The sequence below is a fragment of the Pezoporus flaviventris genome, unplaced genomic scaffold (assembly GCF_033815535.1).
Source record: "Pezoporus flaviventris isolate CSIRO_AGI_PZ_B2104156 unplaced genomic scaffold, CSIRO_AGI_Pfla_v1 ptg000029l, whole genome shotgun sequence".
Classification (NCBI taxonomy): Eukaryota; Metazoa; Chordata; class Aves; order Psittaciformes; family Psittacidae; genus Pezoporus; species Pezoporus flaviventris.
Window position 1 is genome coordinate 10,887,843 of NW_026892577.1, and position 18,956 is coordinate 10,906,798.

General features: G+C 40.4%; 1 protein-coding gene across 12 annotated transcripts in view; it reads left to right on the top strand.

Moving 5' to 3' along the window:
- BTRC (beta-transducin repeat containing E3 ubiquitin protein ligase) overlaps window positions 1-18,956 on the top strand; it is a 116,964-nt gene that overhangs the window by 22,852 nt on the left and 75,156 nt on the right. For 7 of the 12 annotated variants that reach the window (XM_061458917.1, XM_061458921.1, XM_061458919.1 and 4 more), the window contains one exon: window positions 6,451-6,558. The exons of the other annotated variants lie outside the window; for them this stretch is intronic. In XM_061458917.1, the coding sequence (XP_061314901.1) occupies window positions 6,451-6,558 (108 nt within the window). The remainder of the gene's footprint in view (window positions 1-6,450; window positions 6,559-18,956) is intronic. 12 annotated transcript variants of the gene reach the window in all.

The window sequence follows — 18,956 nt, forward strand, 5'->3', positions numbered from 1 at the left end:
GCAATTACATGAGAAGTGGGAGGCTGAAGGAAAAGGAATCATTAACAGCAGTTTGAGCTGTATGTGCACAGCAAAGCTTGCAGAATGTAGTAACCCCCTGAGAAATAGGGTGAAGGGGAAAACCACTGCACTGAGGTCAGTGATCTGTACTGCGGTGAGAAGTCCAGAAACTCCTATGTTTGGAATCTGGGAAGAGTGTTACAATTGAACCCTGGTAGCATGGCTCAGCCTCTGATTTGTGAGAGCTGATTGTTTTAAGGACAGATCCTATAGTTGCCCCAGTATCGCGTTCTCACCCTTCCATAAGTGAGATACTGGGTTGCTTGATTTGCGATTTGTGAAAATACTGGAAGGGTCTTTAATAGCATAGCTCAATTACTTCTGTTATAGCAAAACAGGAGCACACGCCACTTGTAATCATCCCCATACAAGCTTATGGAAAGGTGACCAAAATGTCTGAACGTAACAGAAGCTGAGAAATTGTGAGAAGCATTGGTTATGACAGCAACTGTGTGGCCTGGGGTTGAAGGAGGTATAAATTTTAACTCTATGGGTTTGAGCCTTTTTTTTTTTTTTTTTTTTTTTTGCTTAATTAAGACTTAACAGCTTTTAACATTTTTCAAATGAAAACAGACAAAAAAACTTTTGGAGAAAATTATAAAAGTATTAATTTGCTCTGAGCCATAGAATCATAGAATAGTTAGGGTTGGAAAGGACCTTAAGATCATCTAGTTCCAACCCCCCTGCCGTGGGCAGGGGCACCTTACGCTGAATCATCTGAGTCTCTTTGGTAAGTTCATAATTAGGCAGGATTTTTTTTTATTTTTTTAAATGGGTATTCTTGTCTCCCAGGTATATAACTGCTCCATAACTGGTTAATCTGTATTCCTATGTTAGGGGGTTTAAAGGCATATTATTTACACAATTCACTGAAATGGCTCCTTTGAAAGGTGGGTGGCTCTCTCATGTAATTATGTATGTAGTATGCCTTGTATCCACTGTTGGGGGGGGGGGGGGGGGGGGGAGAAAAGCGAAAAAACCCAAAGCCCCACAAAAACCTACTAGAGAAATTACCATTCCATTTTTGCAGGGGTTTTTGAAGTCGTATCATATACACCTTTTTCTCAGATAAGAAGCCTATATAATCAAGTGTAACCTAAGCTAAAAAAATGTGTGTCAGGTTTTTTAATTGTGAAAGTACACAAGATGCACTGGGAATTTATTTTCTTTTTATATACCTATATCATATATATATATATATATAAAAAAACTATTTCAGGTATATATAAACCCAAGGAGAGCAGCTCTCTGAACAGTAGAGGTAAAAAATAAGAGATGCCTTCTCATTTTTATATGTATGTGAGAGGTTGAAAGGATGAAAATTGGACCAAAGAAAGGAACCAAAATTACGTATTAGAAATTGTTACTAAGTTTCATGAGACCAACAGTTGGAATGTAAATAGCAGCTGCCTTATCTGATACAAGGTTTCATGCAAGGTACTGCATTCTGTGGTGACAGGAATAGTGCACACTGGAAACAATGTGAAAGTGATGTGTGTTACATTTTTGGCATTGGCTTAGTTAAATACCTTGCCGAATAAAAGCTTAAGAGGAGCTGAGTGGTATTAAAAAGTGTAGAGGTTTGTTCTTCCATTTGTTGTGTTATAATATAAAAATAAATGTGAATATTAGGAATTCTAGTAACATCTGAGCATATGTTTAAAATATAGTAAAGGATCGAAATTCCCGAGGCACATTTCCTGGTAATTAGGTTTTAGAGAGCATGCAGGAAATGGTACTGTGAAAGAGACTTTCAGGGAGAATTCTACTTGCCAGCAATCCCACATTCACTTTCTGAAGTGATGAAAAAAAGAGGTGGGAAAAGACCTGTCTCTTATCAAGCTCAGATCTGGTGTATATAGTTTTAAGACTCTTCAGAGCATCCCTTATGTTTTATCTGCTTCAGTTTGGGTGGTAGAATTTCTAGCACTTCTTTTTCCCTCTTATCCTGTTTTTTTGTAACAGTTACAATTTGTTTTTGTTTTAATTTCTAAAACCTTATCCAGTTCCCTGGCTTCTGATCAGCTGGACCAGAAAAAGCCTCATTTTTCTTAGTTGTTAAACTCTTCAGCTCTTGTCAATGTGTGTCATATTCTATTTATGCTCCTTAAGGAAGATATTGTGTGAACAGGATCTGAATTCCCATCTCCCAAGAGTAGCAGAAATTGTTATTGGTTTACTTTTAAAGTTCAACTGCATAAAGCACTGGGCACTGTACTGGAGGGGAAGTAATTCTGAAGTAGAAAAGGATTGAAATAGATGTGGTTAGAAGCCTAAATTAGTATTATGTACAGTTGGCCAAAAACCAGCCCTTTTAAGAAAAATGGGTTTCCTTTTTGGCTTTGCCACTAGCTTGTGAAGATGTGCAAAAATACATTAGGTTGCCTGTAAATCAAAGGTGTTTTAGGCATACATGTTATCATACAGTTGAGGGTAGGGTTCAGGCAGGGATAACAGGTTATTACATTATGTTTCATTATATTATTATTCATTATGTTAAAATGCACCCCAGTTAAAGACAGTCATTCTGTACTACTGTCTAATTTCTCAAAAGTGTTTATAAAGAAAATATCCTGAAACTATTTGATTTTTTCCTTTGTTGCTCTTGTTTTAAGGTGAGTTTGTATTTTCACACCTGTGCACTATAGTTGCAAATTGTAGTAGTCTAAGGACTTTTGTTTTTTCTCCGTGTAGAGCCACTTAGTTTTACAGGACAAGGTGATATATTTCTGACCTGTAACACAATTTACTAAAACTGTGTTAGTTACTCCTAGTATATTGTATTTGGTGAAGGACTAGAAGAGAACAAATTTGATAGAAGTCAAAAAAACCCAACCCAGTCTCAAATGGTGATGTGTAATCTTGTAATGCAATAGCAAATAAAATAAATAACCAATTTTTAGCACTGGCAAAAATTTAGCCATTGAGTGTGTATTGAGATTTGTCTTTAGGACATCAGATAATTGGAAGAGAGGGTAGGCTATTAGAGGCAGAACATCTGATGTAGTCAAAATGTTCTTGCAAGATAGTTACAAGAATAATTGAATAGGTTAAAATACGGTTTCTCTTCAGCTCATGGTTACTGCCCCCTCAGCTCAGGCAGTGAATGCTTCTAGCCTATTTTAATTCAAAGTAAGGCAAGACCATTTTAATCATCAGTGGAGCAGCTGGTACTGGCCTCTGTCAGGAGGAGGATGCTGGTCTTGTTTGAAACTGTGTTCCTCTGTTTCTTTAATGGGAAAATACATTTCAGAGATCAGAGAATGGGACTTAAAAATTAGTTGGGAAAAGAAATTGTGGTTTTTTTTTTGTTTTTTTTTTCCAAATAATTCCCTATCTTATGCCATTCAATGTATGTTGAGGATGCTTAGCTTATATAAATGAAAAGCTTTTGTCTCTGGGTCCTAAAGTTGTGCAGACATCTGAAGTGTTAATGCAATGGGGAGCCAGGAAGGTAGAGAGACTGCTGCATCCTGGCCCAGTACTTAGCAAGCAGTATCAGCATTCCCACTTGGCTGTAGTCCAAATGCTGTGCCTCTGTATCTTTGTTTTGAAGAATCAATGTAGATTGACTTGAGTTCAGGGGAGGATTTTGTCAGTCAGCTTTCAAGTAGGAACATTGAGGCCAGTCCCTTGTTTGTGGAGCTGACAGGACAAAAGTGAGTGTTTGACACGAGGCTTGCTCAGTGGATGGGGATAGAGGCTGTTGAGATTTTTCAGAGATCAGGCTGTAAATGAAGTTGTTCTGCTGGGTCACTCATCTGATTTACACACAAGCTGTTTCTATTGAAGCACCTGGGGCCTTTTGTTCATGCTTCTGAATAAGCCTCTTTCAGTCACCAACAGTAATTTAGCATCTCTGCTTCCTTCAATAGGTAAAAGGCAAGTACAGGAATGACATTTTCTCCTACACTGTGTGCAGCTTTACACTTATTTTTCAAGATAGGTAACAGAACTGTATCAGTAGTATAAATTTATTATATACTGGAGCTGATTCAGAAGTCATCTAAGGTGTTGGCAATTTTTGACTGCATACTTCCTAATTCTGGAATAATTCTAAGCAGCGGGAGTGCTTGGGTGAGTAATGATATCCTCTGTAGGTACAGAGAGTTCTGCAGGGTAGACTTCCTATGTTTCCCTTTGTTATCATGGCAATTTTAGAGGAAGACATTGCATTAACTTGTAAATGCCCTAGCACAATGCAGTGCCCTACCTGCAGCTTGTAGTGACTCTGATTTGTGCCATAATCTCACATAAACATTGAGGCAGTGTACACTTGTCTTTCCACTGAGAGAGTGGGCCCCATTCTTCTGCCTCTGTATCTTTCTGTGGTCAGTGCAAATATTTAAAGTAACTTCTTTTATCTTGTCAATCAAACTTAATGACAGTCAGTTCTTTGAGTTCATTATCACAGCATGAAAACTTGAGCCAGCACAAGGGACGAGAAAGCTTGACAACAGGGAATAAATGATTGTGGCAAAGCTTTGATAAGTCTGGTTGGGGAAAAAAAGGTCATCCCATATTTATTTTGTGTTAAGTTAAAAGTTCAGGATGGGTAGTGGTAAACAGCTGGTGCTTACCTAGTGAATTTGCTCTGCACCACGAGAAGTACCATATTGTAGTTAATCTTCCTTGTGACTGTGATGTTCTTGGAAAGTAACAACTTTGATTTAAGTAAATTTATCCAATTGGGGAAGTGTTTCATCGTAGGTGTCCACTTAACATATATATGTATTTATATATATTTAAGGCTGACTGTCACAACAGCTTCTAATTGCTGCAGTGATACAAATTACATTGGAAAGAAAAGATTGCTGGCATTTGGAAGTTTTTTTTATGTGGGAGTGTTTGTTTTCTGGGAGGTTAGGATGACAGACAAGGAAGTAAAGGCTCAGATTTATGTTGCTTGGTATACTTGTTGCTTGTTGTCTATTTTATTTTTGTCTTCAGAAGGGGCATTATCTACAAGCTCATGTGACATAATACTGTGAAATACTGAAGCTCTTGAGATTCAATATCTTTATAAAGTGAAGAGGGTTTTCTTTTGTGTTTTTTTTTGTTTTTTTTTTTTTTAATGAAAATTAGGTGAGGAATTTACTCCAAGGTATCAGAAACTTTTAATAAGAACATTTGTATAGCCTGTGTTCCCCGGCAATCTTTTAATATTCTTTATGGAACAACAGTGTGAATTGTAACAAAGTACAGCAAAGAACGTGGTGATAGACAGGGTTAATCTCTCTGTGGCTCTCTGCACAGTACCAGATTATGGATGTTAGTGATCACCTTTCTGTTAATTCAAGGATGGGTTATGTTACTCTTACATACTAATTTAGTGCAAGATTGTGTAAGGTTTTCTAGCCCTCGTAAGAGCAGCAAGAAACGGTGGCTCAAAAGGCAGCTGTCACTTCATCCCCATTCCAGCTGCTCATTCTGCTCAGATTTCTTTCCATCCTCCCTTAAAAAAAAAGGGGGGGGGGAGGGAGAGAATTACAAAAAAGAATAATATGAGGGTTAGAAATCTCTAGCATCTAATTTATCACATCCTACAGTTTTCACAGCTATTTGCCAATTTAAAATATCCTTGCTTTTTTTTTTTCTGCCTTGCCAGTAATTAGAGAAATGCAGCAGTGCTTATGGCATCAAAAACTGTGGCTGGTGAAAGCAATTGCTATCATAATGCATCCCTAAATTTAATAGTAGTGGTGTAAAATGAACAGGCAACTCGTTGTATTTCAGGGGTAATGGCTTTAACTATCAAAATGGCTAGTATTTTCCTTGATTGGCTGCTTCTGGCTCCTTTATTTGTGTTTGGAGGAACCGAATTGATTTATTGTAATAACTGTATTTTATTTAACAAATAACAAGCCAAGCAGAAACATGAAACTCCTATAAAGTGTCACCAATTTCCCATTCACATTGGACTGCAGGTTTTTCCTTTTATTCCGTTTACACACAAACCCCAAACTTTTTCTTTCCCTGCCAGTATTACACTTAAAGTTGCCATTTCCTGTTCTGCTTCCCTTGCAAAACTGCTTGCTTTGTGTCGTGCCCGGAGCATGGCTGTGCATGGAGAAGAGGTCTGATTAATTGGAAAGAAACTTTTGTTAATGGAAGAACATTGAACATTATGGAAGAACATAATGGTGTAGAAAATTGGTTAAAAAAAATACTTTCTTGATCCATAATGCCTTTTTCTTGCTACCATGACACATGTAAAGCTTCTCTCGAGGAAAAGACTCATCAGCAGTTTGTATTCTCTTAAAAGATGTCTCGGTCTTTAAGGGCAGGTGCAGTTGTGTTGATGCCATTTGGCTAAGCCTTTAAAAGTTCCTGTAATCTGTGCCATCCTGTCTCATACAGTCCCATCTCATAGTTGTCCTTTCTCTGCAGTGCTCTATGCCCAGATCTCTGTGGCTGGGCTGCTCCAGCCTGGCGGACAGCATGCCCTCGCTGCGATGCCTGTATAACCCAGGGACTGGCGCACTCCCAGCTTTCCAGGTACTTTCTGTCTCTCCCTACTCCTCCTTTTCTCACCATCTGTGTACGTGTGCATCTCCTTGCTTTACCTCCATTTATTCTGCTTCATACTGTATGCCTCTCCAATGTCATTCAGATCTCTGGTATTTAAACCCATCTTGTGTAGATTCAGGGCAGCTCAGTGCTGGGGCATTTCCATTACCTCGATATAATTATTTTGTCTAAGTTGGCTTGGTGCCATCATCTTTTTCCATTGACTTTCAATTCTGTCAAAAATATACCACTTAATTATGTTTGGCAAACAGTCTCCATCACACAGTCTTCAATCTGGCTATTCATGCAGTGATTCCCCTCCTATCTAAATTTTCTGTATGCTACTCAGAGGACAGAGGGGGTGGGTTCATTGCCATAGTGATAATTGATGCCAGCATTTGTTTACTTCAGGTTTGCTAACAGTAGTCTGGACGTTTTGACTACAGAAAATTGTTGTACAAGTAAGCTGTCATTCAAAAAGAAAATAAAGGAAATATGGGGTATTTTCGCTTTAGTTTCTGAATTTGTAAGGTTCAAGCTTTTCTCTGTCATGAGACAGCTTTCTGCCAAACAGGTTTGTTCAGGCGCTTTGGGTGACCAGTGCATGCAGACACGCTCCTGGGGGTACAGAGTGAGGCAGCAATTAGGTAGGCATTTAGAAACCTAGGCAAAGTTCTCAAGATGATTGCAAGCAATTTATGATGACATATGGGTATAAATATCACAGACTGGGCAGCAGAGATGTTATGTTCATATTGGGTACTCTGAGACGTATGAAGTGCAGAGACTTCTTGTGGTTTAAGCCCATGTTTAACTCAAAAGCACGCAGCCACTTGCTCACTCCCCCGCCCCCAGAGGGATTGGGAGGAGAATGGAAAGAATGTAACTTCCACAGGTTGAGATAAGAGCAGTCCAGTAACTATACCCAATAATAATAATGATAAGGGAAATAACAAGGGAAGAGAATATAACTGCTCACCATCTGCTGACCAATACCCAGCCCAACCCATGCAGCGATCTAGCTGTTCCATGTAACTCCCCGCCAGTTCATATACCGGGCACGATGTGTTGTGGTATGGAATATCCCTTTGGCTAGTTTGGTCAGGTGTCCTGTCTCTGTTTCCTCCCAGCTTCCCCTCCTCCCTGGCAGAGCATGAGACTCAGAAAGTCCTTGGTCAGAGTAAACATTACTGAGCAACAACTAAAAACATTGGTGTTATCAGTGCTGTTCCCAGGCTGAAAGTCAAAAACACAGCACTCCACCAGCTATGAAGAAGGAGAAAAATAACTGCTACTGCTGAACCCAGGACAAGACTAAAGGACCTTGGGAGTATCTGTGTAGAGAGTGTGTTTACTGGAGCTCAGGGTAGCATGAACATTTACTTCGAGTTTTATGCTGCTGGATTATGCTGCTGCTGACCTACACTGTGGCAGAGTTTTATTCAGCAGCATTTTGCAAGCCCAGACATAATGAATACACTAGAATCCTTCTGAAATTTTCAGTCATATTGGTTATTTTATTATCATTTTCATTATCTGTCTCTGAAAGCATGCGAAGATTATTTTGAATTTGACTTCTTGCTCCCAGGGCTAGGAGAGTACTGTGGAAATAATCCTGTCAGCCTCAGGGGAGGCTTAAGTGTCTTGCGTCATTTTGCTGCAACTCTTTTTGCTGACCCAGCAGTAGCGCTGATGGACTCTGGAAGGTGTCCTGCCAGGCCTCCTTTGCTGAAGCAGGCTTTTAGCAGAGCTTTCCATGGGGGAGGGGGAAGATGACTTCTTTATTAGCCTAAGAGGACTCTGGAGACAACAGGCAGAGTTTAGACTCCCACTTCTAATCCTGATTTGCATAATTTGACTAAATCGGATGGGCCTCATTTTGGGGCTTTTGGCTGTTGAATAAATCTCAGATCCCTTTAAGCTCAGGTTTTGGAGAACCTTAGCAGTATATATGGAAAGCAATTTATAAACTCAAACTGAGACTCCTTTCTTTCTACTTGAATTATTTTTGATTACTCAGAATAAGCATATATTGCAAAGGGGAAGGGAAATTAGCCTCTTTTAGCTCAAGATGTTCTTGCTAATGATACACAATAACTTTTCTGCTAATGCAGTGCAATGATATTTGGGGTCAGAAGAATCAGCTGCACAACCCTTCCTTCACCTTGTACTGCCTTTTTAAGAGAGTAGTAGGGCTTGGACATTTGCAGTCCTGTAGATTTTGAGAGACATTTCCATGCATATTTAGTGATTGTGGGAATTGGGGAAGTCTGCCCCACTGCCATCTAAAATGATGTAGTGGTATTCTTTATAACACTCTGCTATGTTGAAGAACATATTTAGTGCCATTTGAGAGGGAAACTAAGTTGCCAGTAACAGCTTCTGCAGCAATGAGTCATCTATATTTCAGTCCACTTTTTTTCACTGGGCTTTGATTCTCCATTAACTTGCATGGTTTGGAGAAAATTCGCCTCTATGAGGCATGGTTTCTGCATTTCCCAGAGCACAAGTCTGCATGGGAGTGGTTTGGAGCCTGCTTGAAGCAGTGATGTTGCAATATTTCATCGTTCTTTAATGGTGGTTTTGGTATCGAATCTTCAGGAAAGCATTAAAAACTTTCTTGTAGCCCAGCAAATTTTGTCATATTAAGTTATTTCTTTTTTTCTGTAGCAAGCTTGTAGTAACTGGAGAAGCATTTCAATGTTCTTTGCTTGTGGCAAAAGAAAAGATGCCATCTGGAAGGCTACTTAGTCACTGGTGAATTTGTCTAGTTATTTACATGCTTACCTTCAGATGCTCAGGCAGAAATGTGCAAAGAGGCTCTTTTTGAATAGCTCAGTTAAAGCCCTGCTGACTCCTCACGGGAAACATTGGCAGGTAGTCGATTTAGAGATGATTCTGGAAACATGTCAGATAACTTCATTTTCCTTTGTGTGTTTTTATTATTGGAGATGCTTCTGTGAAAACAGGATCTTCTGGTTCCTCAGCTCTGTTTAGTAATCCTCCCACAGTGGGAAAGGTTTTAAGGCTAAACCCATGAATAGGGGAATAAGGAGCTAGAAACACTTCTTTTTAACATCTTTTATCTCAAAGGGCTTTGCTACTGATAGTCTATTGTGTAACTGAATTTCATAGAGATCATGGTGGAAAATGGCAGCAAATTGGAACATGAACTTCTATAAGGCACTGTGGGAAGGGGTCAAAGAGGGTATTTTAGCAAGAGAAAAAGGCCAGCTGTTCCATTTTGTGTCTTGGATGCCAAATTTTACTGTACTCTTATTCTGCAACACTACTGAAAACTAGGTTGCATGTAGATTCTCTTAATAATAAATTAATGCAGACTGTATTCTTTTTCCTAGAAATCCAGGCTTTGGAAGTTTCCAGATTTACCAACAAATGTCTGTTTTCATGGCATTTTGCATTTGAAGATATTTACTTTCCCTTTTAAAATGTTTTCCGTCTATGCTCACAAGGCTCTATTCATGTTACTTTTTAGTCATAGTTATTTGAAAATTCTGATTTACAATTACACCCATCAGGTATATCAAGGAAATGATTTTGTATTAATCCTTCCAGGTTTGCAGAAGACCATAGTATTTCCTTGAATTTACTTCTGTAAGCTATTGTATAAATGAAGAGACTTATGGAGCAATTTAAAAGTCTTGCCAAAGGTTATGTATCAGGGTCAGCACAGAGAGCAGCCCAGCTTTTCCTTTTTTACCTAATTGACACTCATCACAAATACCAGCTTCAGTTTAGATTGTAAACTTTCTGGGAGAAAAATCCTGGTTTTTCTTCTTTGTGCGCGAGTGAAAAAGCAAAGTTGTCTTGTTGGCTTTATTTTGCCAGATCTGAAACTCTGTAGCAGGCTCTAGTAGGCAAAGAGGAGGATGAGATTTTGTGGCAGAGGTAGCAGCATGTTGCCAAATACAGAAGTGTCTCTTTGGAATACCTGAAATTCACATTTTGCTTTGCCTGATGTGAAGGTATTGCTCATAAACAATGGCACACCAGGGTTTGTCAGATGGAGGGGACTACCTTCTGCTCGGTTTTGCCCCTGTCGGTCTTGCCTGGAAGCTCTGTCCTGGTTGAGGAAACCATGGGTGGACTGTGCCAGGCAAACTGAAGTAAAGATGAGCACACTCGAGGTGATGCAGCACAGACATGGTGTACACCGCTTCTGTCTTTTGACTGAGATCCCTTTTGGAGAGAGGTGAGAGTAGGAAGGATGCAAATGGTCTGTAGTAATGGAAGCCTGCGGTACCCATGAGACAGAGATGAACTCAATTTCCAAATCATTTTTACATCTATTTTTTTTCCTAATGTTTATGTTTTTGTGTTAGGAAGTGGAATATTTGTTAAGAAGGCATTGTCAGTAAATTGTAGAAACAGTTGTCTCCGAATTTCTTTTGGCCTCTTCAGGCATTATTGCCTTAAAAGTTGACATTTTATTGCTGGGAAATAGGGTGTAAATGTGAGTAGTAGTACATTGTTTACAGTTATACAGGAGGTTAAAGCTAAAGTCTTGGGGTGGGCAGACTGTGCATGCTTGGAATCATGTTTGTGAGAAATGCATCTGAAAGAAATTGTTTGGCTTTGGAGCCAGTGTTTTCTGGTGTGTGTAGTTCTGTCTCTAATTGGGAGAGAGATGGGGTGTCCAGTCAGCAGACTCCATCAGTGTGGAGATGTGGCCGCCCTTGACCAAGCACGGCTTTGTGTCCCCCACCTCGCACTGTCCCAGGGGCCGTGTGAAATCTGCCCATGGGCTGTTGACGGCGCCTCTAAAGCGGAACCATGATTTTGGTGACAAATAGCCAGAGCATGTGGCTGCAGCACCCCCCGGCTGGCGGCAGGCTCTCCCCTGGTTATGAATGTAGTTAGGTGGCCCCCAACTGTTTACAAGACAGCAGAGGTGAGATCTTTGATTGACAAGTCAGAAATGCATTAGATCATTCCCTCTGCCAGTCTCTGGTTCATGCTGTTAAAAATGTCAGCCTCTCCAAGTTTGAATGGCAGCCCGAGGGCCTCAGAAGCTTTTTGTTTTCTGAGATGGAAACACAAATTGGATGTGTGCCTGAGCGCTTCATTCTGGGCTGTAATTTCATCTTTTAGCTAAGAACCACAAGGTACATGAGCAAAGCACCCTGTAAACAATAATACCGGGGAAAAAAATAAACAAGGTCGTGTTTCTGGTACGTTGATCCACTGGTGTCCTGACCTCTATCACGTTGAACATCTCCACTCTGATTGCTGTTCCCTTTGGCATTACAATGAGAGGAGAGAGACTGACACAGGAGGCAAAGATTTAAAGTTGCAGTGTTGTTGCACATTCCTCGTATTGGCTATGAAATATTGAGCTGCCACAATGCGACACAGGGTTTTTTTTTAAGCAAAGTTTCTTGTTGGAGGTGTTCAGCAGTAGTCCCTCCTGTTTCTCCTCATGTTGCCACTTGGCAGGGGCAATGAGAGGGGATACGAGAAGGAGCAGAAATGAAGCCAAATTAATGGTGTAGTTTTTGTGCTTCACTCTGGCCTCTATCTGTGGTTCAGACTTGGGAGCTTCACTGTAAGAGGACCAGGAGGGTTATCCTATCTGGGATTTCTTTCTCTAGTAAAGTAAATGCCCAATGACTACAGAACAGTGTTGTCAGGCATATTTAGAGTTTATCGCCCTTTAAATCTAACTGTCTTGTCTGGCTGCTGGCATAACCTGTGCTATTACTTGGTGATGCTGGGAAGCCCACCGAACTCTGGGAGCCCCAGAGTTGAGCTACAAGATCTCAGCTCTCAGGTAATAGCAATGACAAGAGATCCTTCCCTCCTTTCAGGTGGCAGAGTCCTTCTCCATGGATCTGTGGAGACGGTTTGGGGTTGTTTTGTTTTTTTTTGGTAGTACATTACAACTTAGTAATTAGAAATCAGCATTTATTCTGCATCCATATGGATTGTCTGGAGTCGCCTGTGCTTTTATTAGTCCTTCAGTCTGACTATCAAGAAGTGTGACAGTGTCTGTCACTGAGAGATACCACCCCAGTGTGCTCAGCATGGGATTAATTTAAAGTGAAATGTGGCTAAAAGGCTTCCTCCCCTCCTTCAGCCTCTGCAGCAGTGATCTCGTCACTACATGGTATACCCGGCCGAGGAGTCTGTAAAAAATGAAACCATCCCTAACTCACTGGAGTTCTCTTTCCCCCTCGTTAGCCGTCGGGAAGGCGCGGCGTGGGAGCCGTACAGGTATTTCTCAAGCTAGCTCGGCGTTCCTCAGGATGGCGAACATCTGCTTGGAGGTGTTGCAGAGCTCCACACCGCACTAATTCAATTACTCTCTCTTGTTTGGGTTTTTTTTTTCTCCTGGAGTTCTAATTGAATTAGGATCCGGCCGCGCGTGCGCGCCGCCGCGCGCGTGCCCGGGAAAGCGCGTGGAGCGGGATAAGGCGGGGCGGCCATCTCGGTGCTGTGCTGCGCCCTTACGGCCGCGACCGGTACTGCAGGGCGATGAGTGTGAGTGTGTGTGTGTGTATGTCCGTCCTCCAGTTCTCCCACCAAACCGCCTCTTCCCGTTATTTCATGCCTTACTTATTATAAACCAATGCCTTGGCGAGTTTTCCACCCTCTCCCGGTGTCCACTCTCGGCCTTACTTGCTCTGTGGGAAGAGCGTGGGCACTACGAGCCCCTTGCAGCAGTTGTGAAGGTTTCTGGGTGCTCAGTGCCAGCGCAGTCTGCTGTGAATAAATCACTTGGCTCTGTTAGCATTCTGAACCTGATGGCTCCATGGGCAGTGCTTCGAAGTGAGCCAGATGCACCACAACAGTTTACCCGTGTCTGCAGAACTAGCAAGGAGCTAGTGCCACGTCAAGTGATAGTTTATAAATGAAAATGTGAAATTTCACCACAGATTTGGGACAAGTCATGAAGTACTTTATCATCCAACGTTTAGGCCAGTGTTAGCCAGATTTCATCAACCCTCAAAGAAATATAACATGGGAGACGCAGGTCTGGAAAACTTTAAGGGCACACAGGTGTAGGGAGAGCAAAATGAAATATTTCTGCTCTGAAATCAGGATTTTATGTGACCACATGCAAATTCAGGGTCACAAACCCAAACACTCTGAGTAGAAATGCATTTCCTAAAACCTGAAATTTGTAGCTTGAAGAGTGGCTTTGCTACACCGTGTCGGGTGGGTTTCTTTTTTTTTCCTTTTGCTTTCTGTTGGCTACTACCCACATGGTGCATAAAAGTGGTCAGATATTCCCTTTCCTGTATTCTTTCTTCCATAGACAACCAGATGACTCAGTTTTTCATAAAATTTCAGCCATTTCCACTCAGCTTTCAGTGTGCTTGGTGAATCATTCTCATAAACCATGTCAGAGATTAGATGGTATTTATTTTGCTTCAGTGGTTGTTCCTTAGATTTTGTTACTTTTCAAATCGATTAAAATAATTTCCTAGAATGCTCTGCAAACTAAGTAAAATTAAACTACGCTTGTCAAAATACATAACCAATGCTCTGTGATGCGCATGATATTTTTTATTATGTTTGTATACCTGCCCAGTGTCTCGTGATGTTAAACAGGGCTTCTAATTGCCACCGAGGATTAGCCAAGTGCTGCTATACACAGAACTTGGGAATTTTCACTTTCATTGGAATTTGTTTTAACAATCTGCTGCCCCCCAAAATGGAAAGCAGATTTTTTTTCTTTTTTTAGTACATTAAATAGTTTTGTGTTGCTTTTGGACGAGAATTCCCAAATTTATCCATTAAATTGGCTTTGATTCTATTTACATTTATGGTTGTTTCTCTTTAGCATTTTATTGTGTATGCGTGTGTATATGTGTGTGTGTGTGTGTGTATGTGTGTATATATATACATACACACATATGTACATATATATACATATGTACATATATATACATATACATATATACACACATACGTGCGTGTATATAGAAAGTATAAAAAAATGAAGTCAGGTTGTCAGCCTGGCACCATTTCCAGGTAGTGAGGTAGACTGCTTCTAGTAGCTATTGCTAATGAAATATCCAAGCGACTCGTTGGTCATGCCCTAATGCTTTTTGGGGTTCATGTTTAGTTCTTAAATGATTACCAATATAATATTGTGCCACTGTGGAATTTTCTGAATTGGGTGTATATAGAGTAAGATCAAGCACCCACCTTTTGCTTATCTTCTGTGATTTATTCTCTCAAAATACATCCATATATCCAGCAAAGGAAGCAACTCTTCATTTAGCCTATAAAGCTGCATACGTTTTTACTCTTTTCAGGAGTATGCCGAACTCTTCTATTGCATCTTCAGAGTAATAAAGTGTGCATCAACCCTTTTGATGTAGGTAATAACATTTGACCTTGCGACAGAGTATGTTCCCTTGTGCACTTGAAGACAGCTAACGTGTTGATGTTTTGGGTTGTTCCTCATTACAGAAAAATAAAACTAAAAATCTGGTGTGTAGCATAAAACACATACAGTGCCTTCTTCTTTTGGTAGAAGCCAGAAGTGAAGAAGTTCTTGTTGGGGGGGGATTGGGGTTGTCACCTTTAAAATAATGTGGAAATGAGTTTGGTGCTGCCTTAAGAAGCTGTATATGGGAAAGAATCCATTCCATCCAGTATATAAAGTGCTTTTAAAAACAATCTATTTCTGGAACCTAAATTGTCCTGGGACCAGCTCTTGATATAAAAATTCATAGAAACCTGTTTTTCTGAGTGTGGTAACTTCTTGCCATAGTGCTGTAGTGTTAGAATTCACATTGGCCAGGTTGTTCTGTAAATTAAACAGTGACAGCTTCCCTCGGGGGAACAGCCAATGTATTTATGATGATGTGCTGATTACACAAAATACACTGCAAGCAGAAAACAGCTGCAGAGAACAAACCTCTTAAAAGAATACAATTACAAATAGCACCCTCAGTATTTCTAGTGGTGAGAGTAAAATACAGCATGCTAATGCAGGCTTCTAGTTTACTTCCAAAGAAGAAAAGAGATCTACGAAGAAGAGGCTGAAGTATGGTTGGATGCACACGCCATAGCAGTATGGAGGGGTGTATAATCCCTTTCTGAAGGTGAAGGGCAAGAACTTACCTCAGGTCTGCTCTTTAGCTGTCCTTGTTCCTTAAAATTTCAGTGACTGCAACTCCAATAGCACTGGCCATTGGGACTCTTGGGTGTGAACCACTGTGGTTCATACTCTCTGTCCTGGTTAAAAATGGTGATGAGACCACTAATGATTAATTTGTACTACCAGTCTGACTATTATGAAACAGATTGTAAGAGAGCTTATGGGTAAAATGAAGTCCCTGGTTTAAAGCTGATCTTTCTTCTGCTGCTAATTGCTTGTTTTGGGGGAACTCTTAGAAACAAATTTTAATTGTTTTTTCCTAGTCTGCAGTGTTTCATTTTTAAAAGGTCCCGGTATGTGCAAGACAAGGTCTTGTACAGGCCAGTTTAGCATATGACAATAAAATTTGAAACAAAATGTTGCTGGGATGATAGTGGAGGTGGGACTGTGCTAGCACACTCAGGACACCAACAAACCTTGGAGCAGCAGAGACACTTTGAACCTTTCTTCACTTGGAAACAAAAAAATGAGAAGGAACTGGAATTGCTTTGTGTCCTGTGGCTGTAGGCAAGAGGGAAGTTACAATAAGGATCACTGTGGTGGGATTTTGTGTGAGGTGAGAGCTTGTTGAAAATCAGGAGAATGTGGCAGTGGCAGCTCCCACAGCTGTTAATGTCTCACTTTGGCAGGCTGCAAGGCAAAAAAAAATGTCCGAAACTTAAAAGCACAATCTTTTTATGTCTGAGATGAGTTGTCATGCTTTAATTGTTAAAATACAGCATTTTACTTCTGGCTATGTCATGTATGTATGTATGGGAAAATGAAAACGCCCTTTACATCCACTTTTTGGGAGTCATTGGTAGATAAGTGTAATGCCTTTTAGAAGTCTGAGATTTCTTGTATTTGGTATCTTTGTTACATTCCAAGAGCAGTAGCAATAAAACATATCTGAAATACTGGGCAGGAAATCATCTGCTTAAAATGAAGAAATGTTGCCCTTTGAACATGCAGATTTGATTTTAAAGCAGATGAAGTAACAATATTGGCACTATAATTTGGGAGGACCTTAATTCACTTGCTTAAAAAGAAGACTCAGGCTTTCCATCTATGGATTACTGGCATGTACTAATAGACTGTTATTCATCTGTCTGTATTTTCTTTAAATCGTTTTTGAGCCTCCCTGTGTTGTCCTGCTCTGCTGACATGTATCCCATGTGGCAAGAGGGAGTTTTGTATAATCACCCTGCTTTAATCAATAGAATAATTGATAAACCAGATAAGATTTAAACTGATTACCTCCCCGAGTAGAACTCCCTGAGGGCCTTGGACTCTCTTAATTTTGACATGTATGTTGTGTACCCCGTGGATGAAGTGCAGTTTGAATTATCTGTTTTTATTTGCTTAATGACGGGGAGGGTGTTAAAGTCAAATGTTTAATTAACCCAGCAATGGGCTGCGCTGTCACTTACACACACATCCAGCTGATTGAGATATCTCACCGAGAATACTGAATAGGAATGATAATGTGGCACTGAGACGGAAGATTGCTTTTTCAATCCATTTGCTGGGTCACTGCTTTGAATGTCTTACTGGATGAAAGGCATTCAGCCTTGGGAAAAAAAAAAAAAATCAGCATTTAAGTACATTTTGTTTTCCTGGCCTCTTTCTACCAAGAAGTTAACTAAAACAGATATGTTGTAGGTTTAATAAGCCATTCATGTTGTAACAAAAAGCTGTGAATAGTGGAGCTCAATAGGCAGTGATCTAGAGCTGTACAATTTCCTATAGGAACAAAATGTTTGCTAGCCCCAAGGTATCTGAATGCAAGATGCTATATACACCTTTATCTTCCCTTCTTTGATTGCTTGACTACCCACCCCATTTGATGGTCCCCATAGCAGGTCCAACTCTTCTTCCTTACCCAGCAGAGCGAGATTTGCAGTAACATTTTGTAATCCCTTCTTCTGGTTCAAGAAAATGGTGGGTTTGAGTTGGGATTATTTTGTAATAGCAGAACCGAATGTGAGCTTTTAAACTGAAATGTTACAGGAGGGGCTGTTGTGTTACCACACTCAAATTTGGTCTAGCCAAACCAGGAGGACCCAGGGGTTTGTTTCTTGGGTGGCAGCTGTTAAAAGGCTGCGGTGCCTAATCTGTAATTTTCCATTATTTTATTAGAAGATTATAAAATGTTTTTTTTGCTTGATGTGATGGAAGGTTGGGGCATGATTTGACTTGTGCTTTTTTATATCAGCAATGAGTTTCTTTCAGCAGCACCATCTGGGAGTAACTGCACCTTTATTGGAAGTTACCTAGATTTGACCCATAGCCCAGTGGTGGGTGATGCTCCCTGTAGTGAATGTAGCTTTGGAAGCTGGAAAAAGCGCTGAGGCCTGTATGGACAAAGTACTACTGTGAGGCATGTTGGGGAGGTGCAGCTGTGTCACCTGAACTGCGCCATGGGTACTTTGAACCTGTTCTTGATTGAAAACCAAGTCCCTTTGGCTGCAGGGTCACCTACCTCTCATTATCTAATAAAGATGCAAGCGCCTCTGCATACTGTGCTGTAGACAGAGTGCTGTGAATTCATGTCAGTCAGTGTAACTGCAGTGAGATCGCCAAGTTGCCGTTTCTAAGTGAGCTGCTTTCATTCACTGTTTTAGGGAGGAACTATGCCTAAAATGTTAACACAGTGTAGAACATGATTTGGGGTTTGTTCTCCCATGCTGTCATTTTGACCTTGGGTAAACAGCTTCACTTCTGCTTCATACCTTTGTTTTATATCTCCTTTTCTCCTATCCTGCAGTGAAAAATAGGGAGGAAAACCCAAGAAGAGCATAAACCAGTATATCAAATTGAGGACAATGTGGTTGGATTAGATGTTTGAGAGTGAGAAAGCCACAGGAAGGGGTGTGATGAGAAGTGGAGATCTTTTTGTCTACTAAACAAGAAAGCTCAGAATGAGAGGTTTTGGGAACAGAAACCCCAACAAAATAGTAAGTGTAGGTGATGATGAGGGATGGGACAGGAAGGAGCTTTATAGTGAGACAGCTTAGGTTCCTTTGAGGAAAATAGTTATGAAAAGTTAGAAAATAATGCTTCAAGAAGGACATGAAATCTACAGCAAAACTGGCTGATTTTACAACCCATTTCGCAGAGCGTTTGCAGCTCCAATGCAGATGAAGCTGTAATAAATATTGTACAAAAAAAGTTAATCTGTATCTAGAGAATTTTAATAAATAAAAAGTTTTAAAAACCTCTCCCTGGATCTGCTGGCTCTTCTTGGCTCTTGTTAGTGCTAGAAATATGT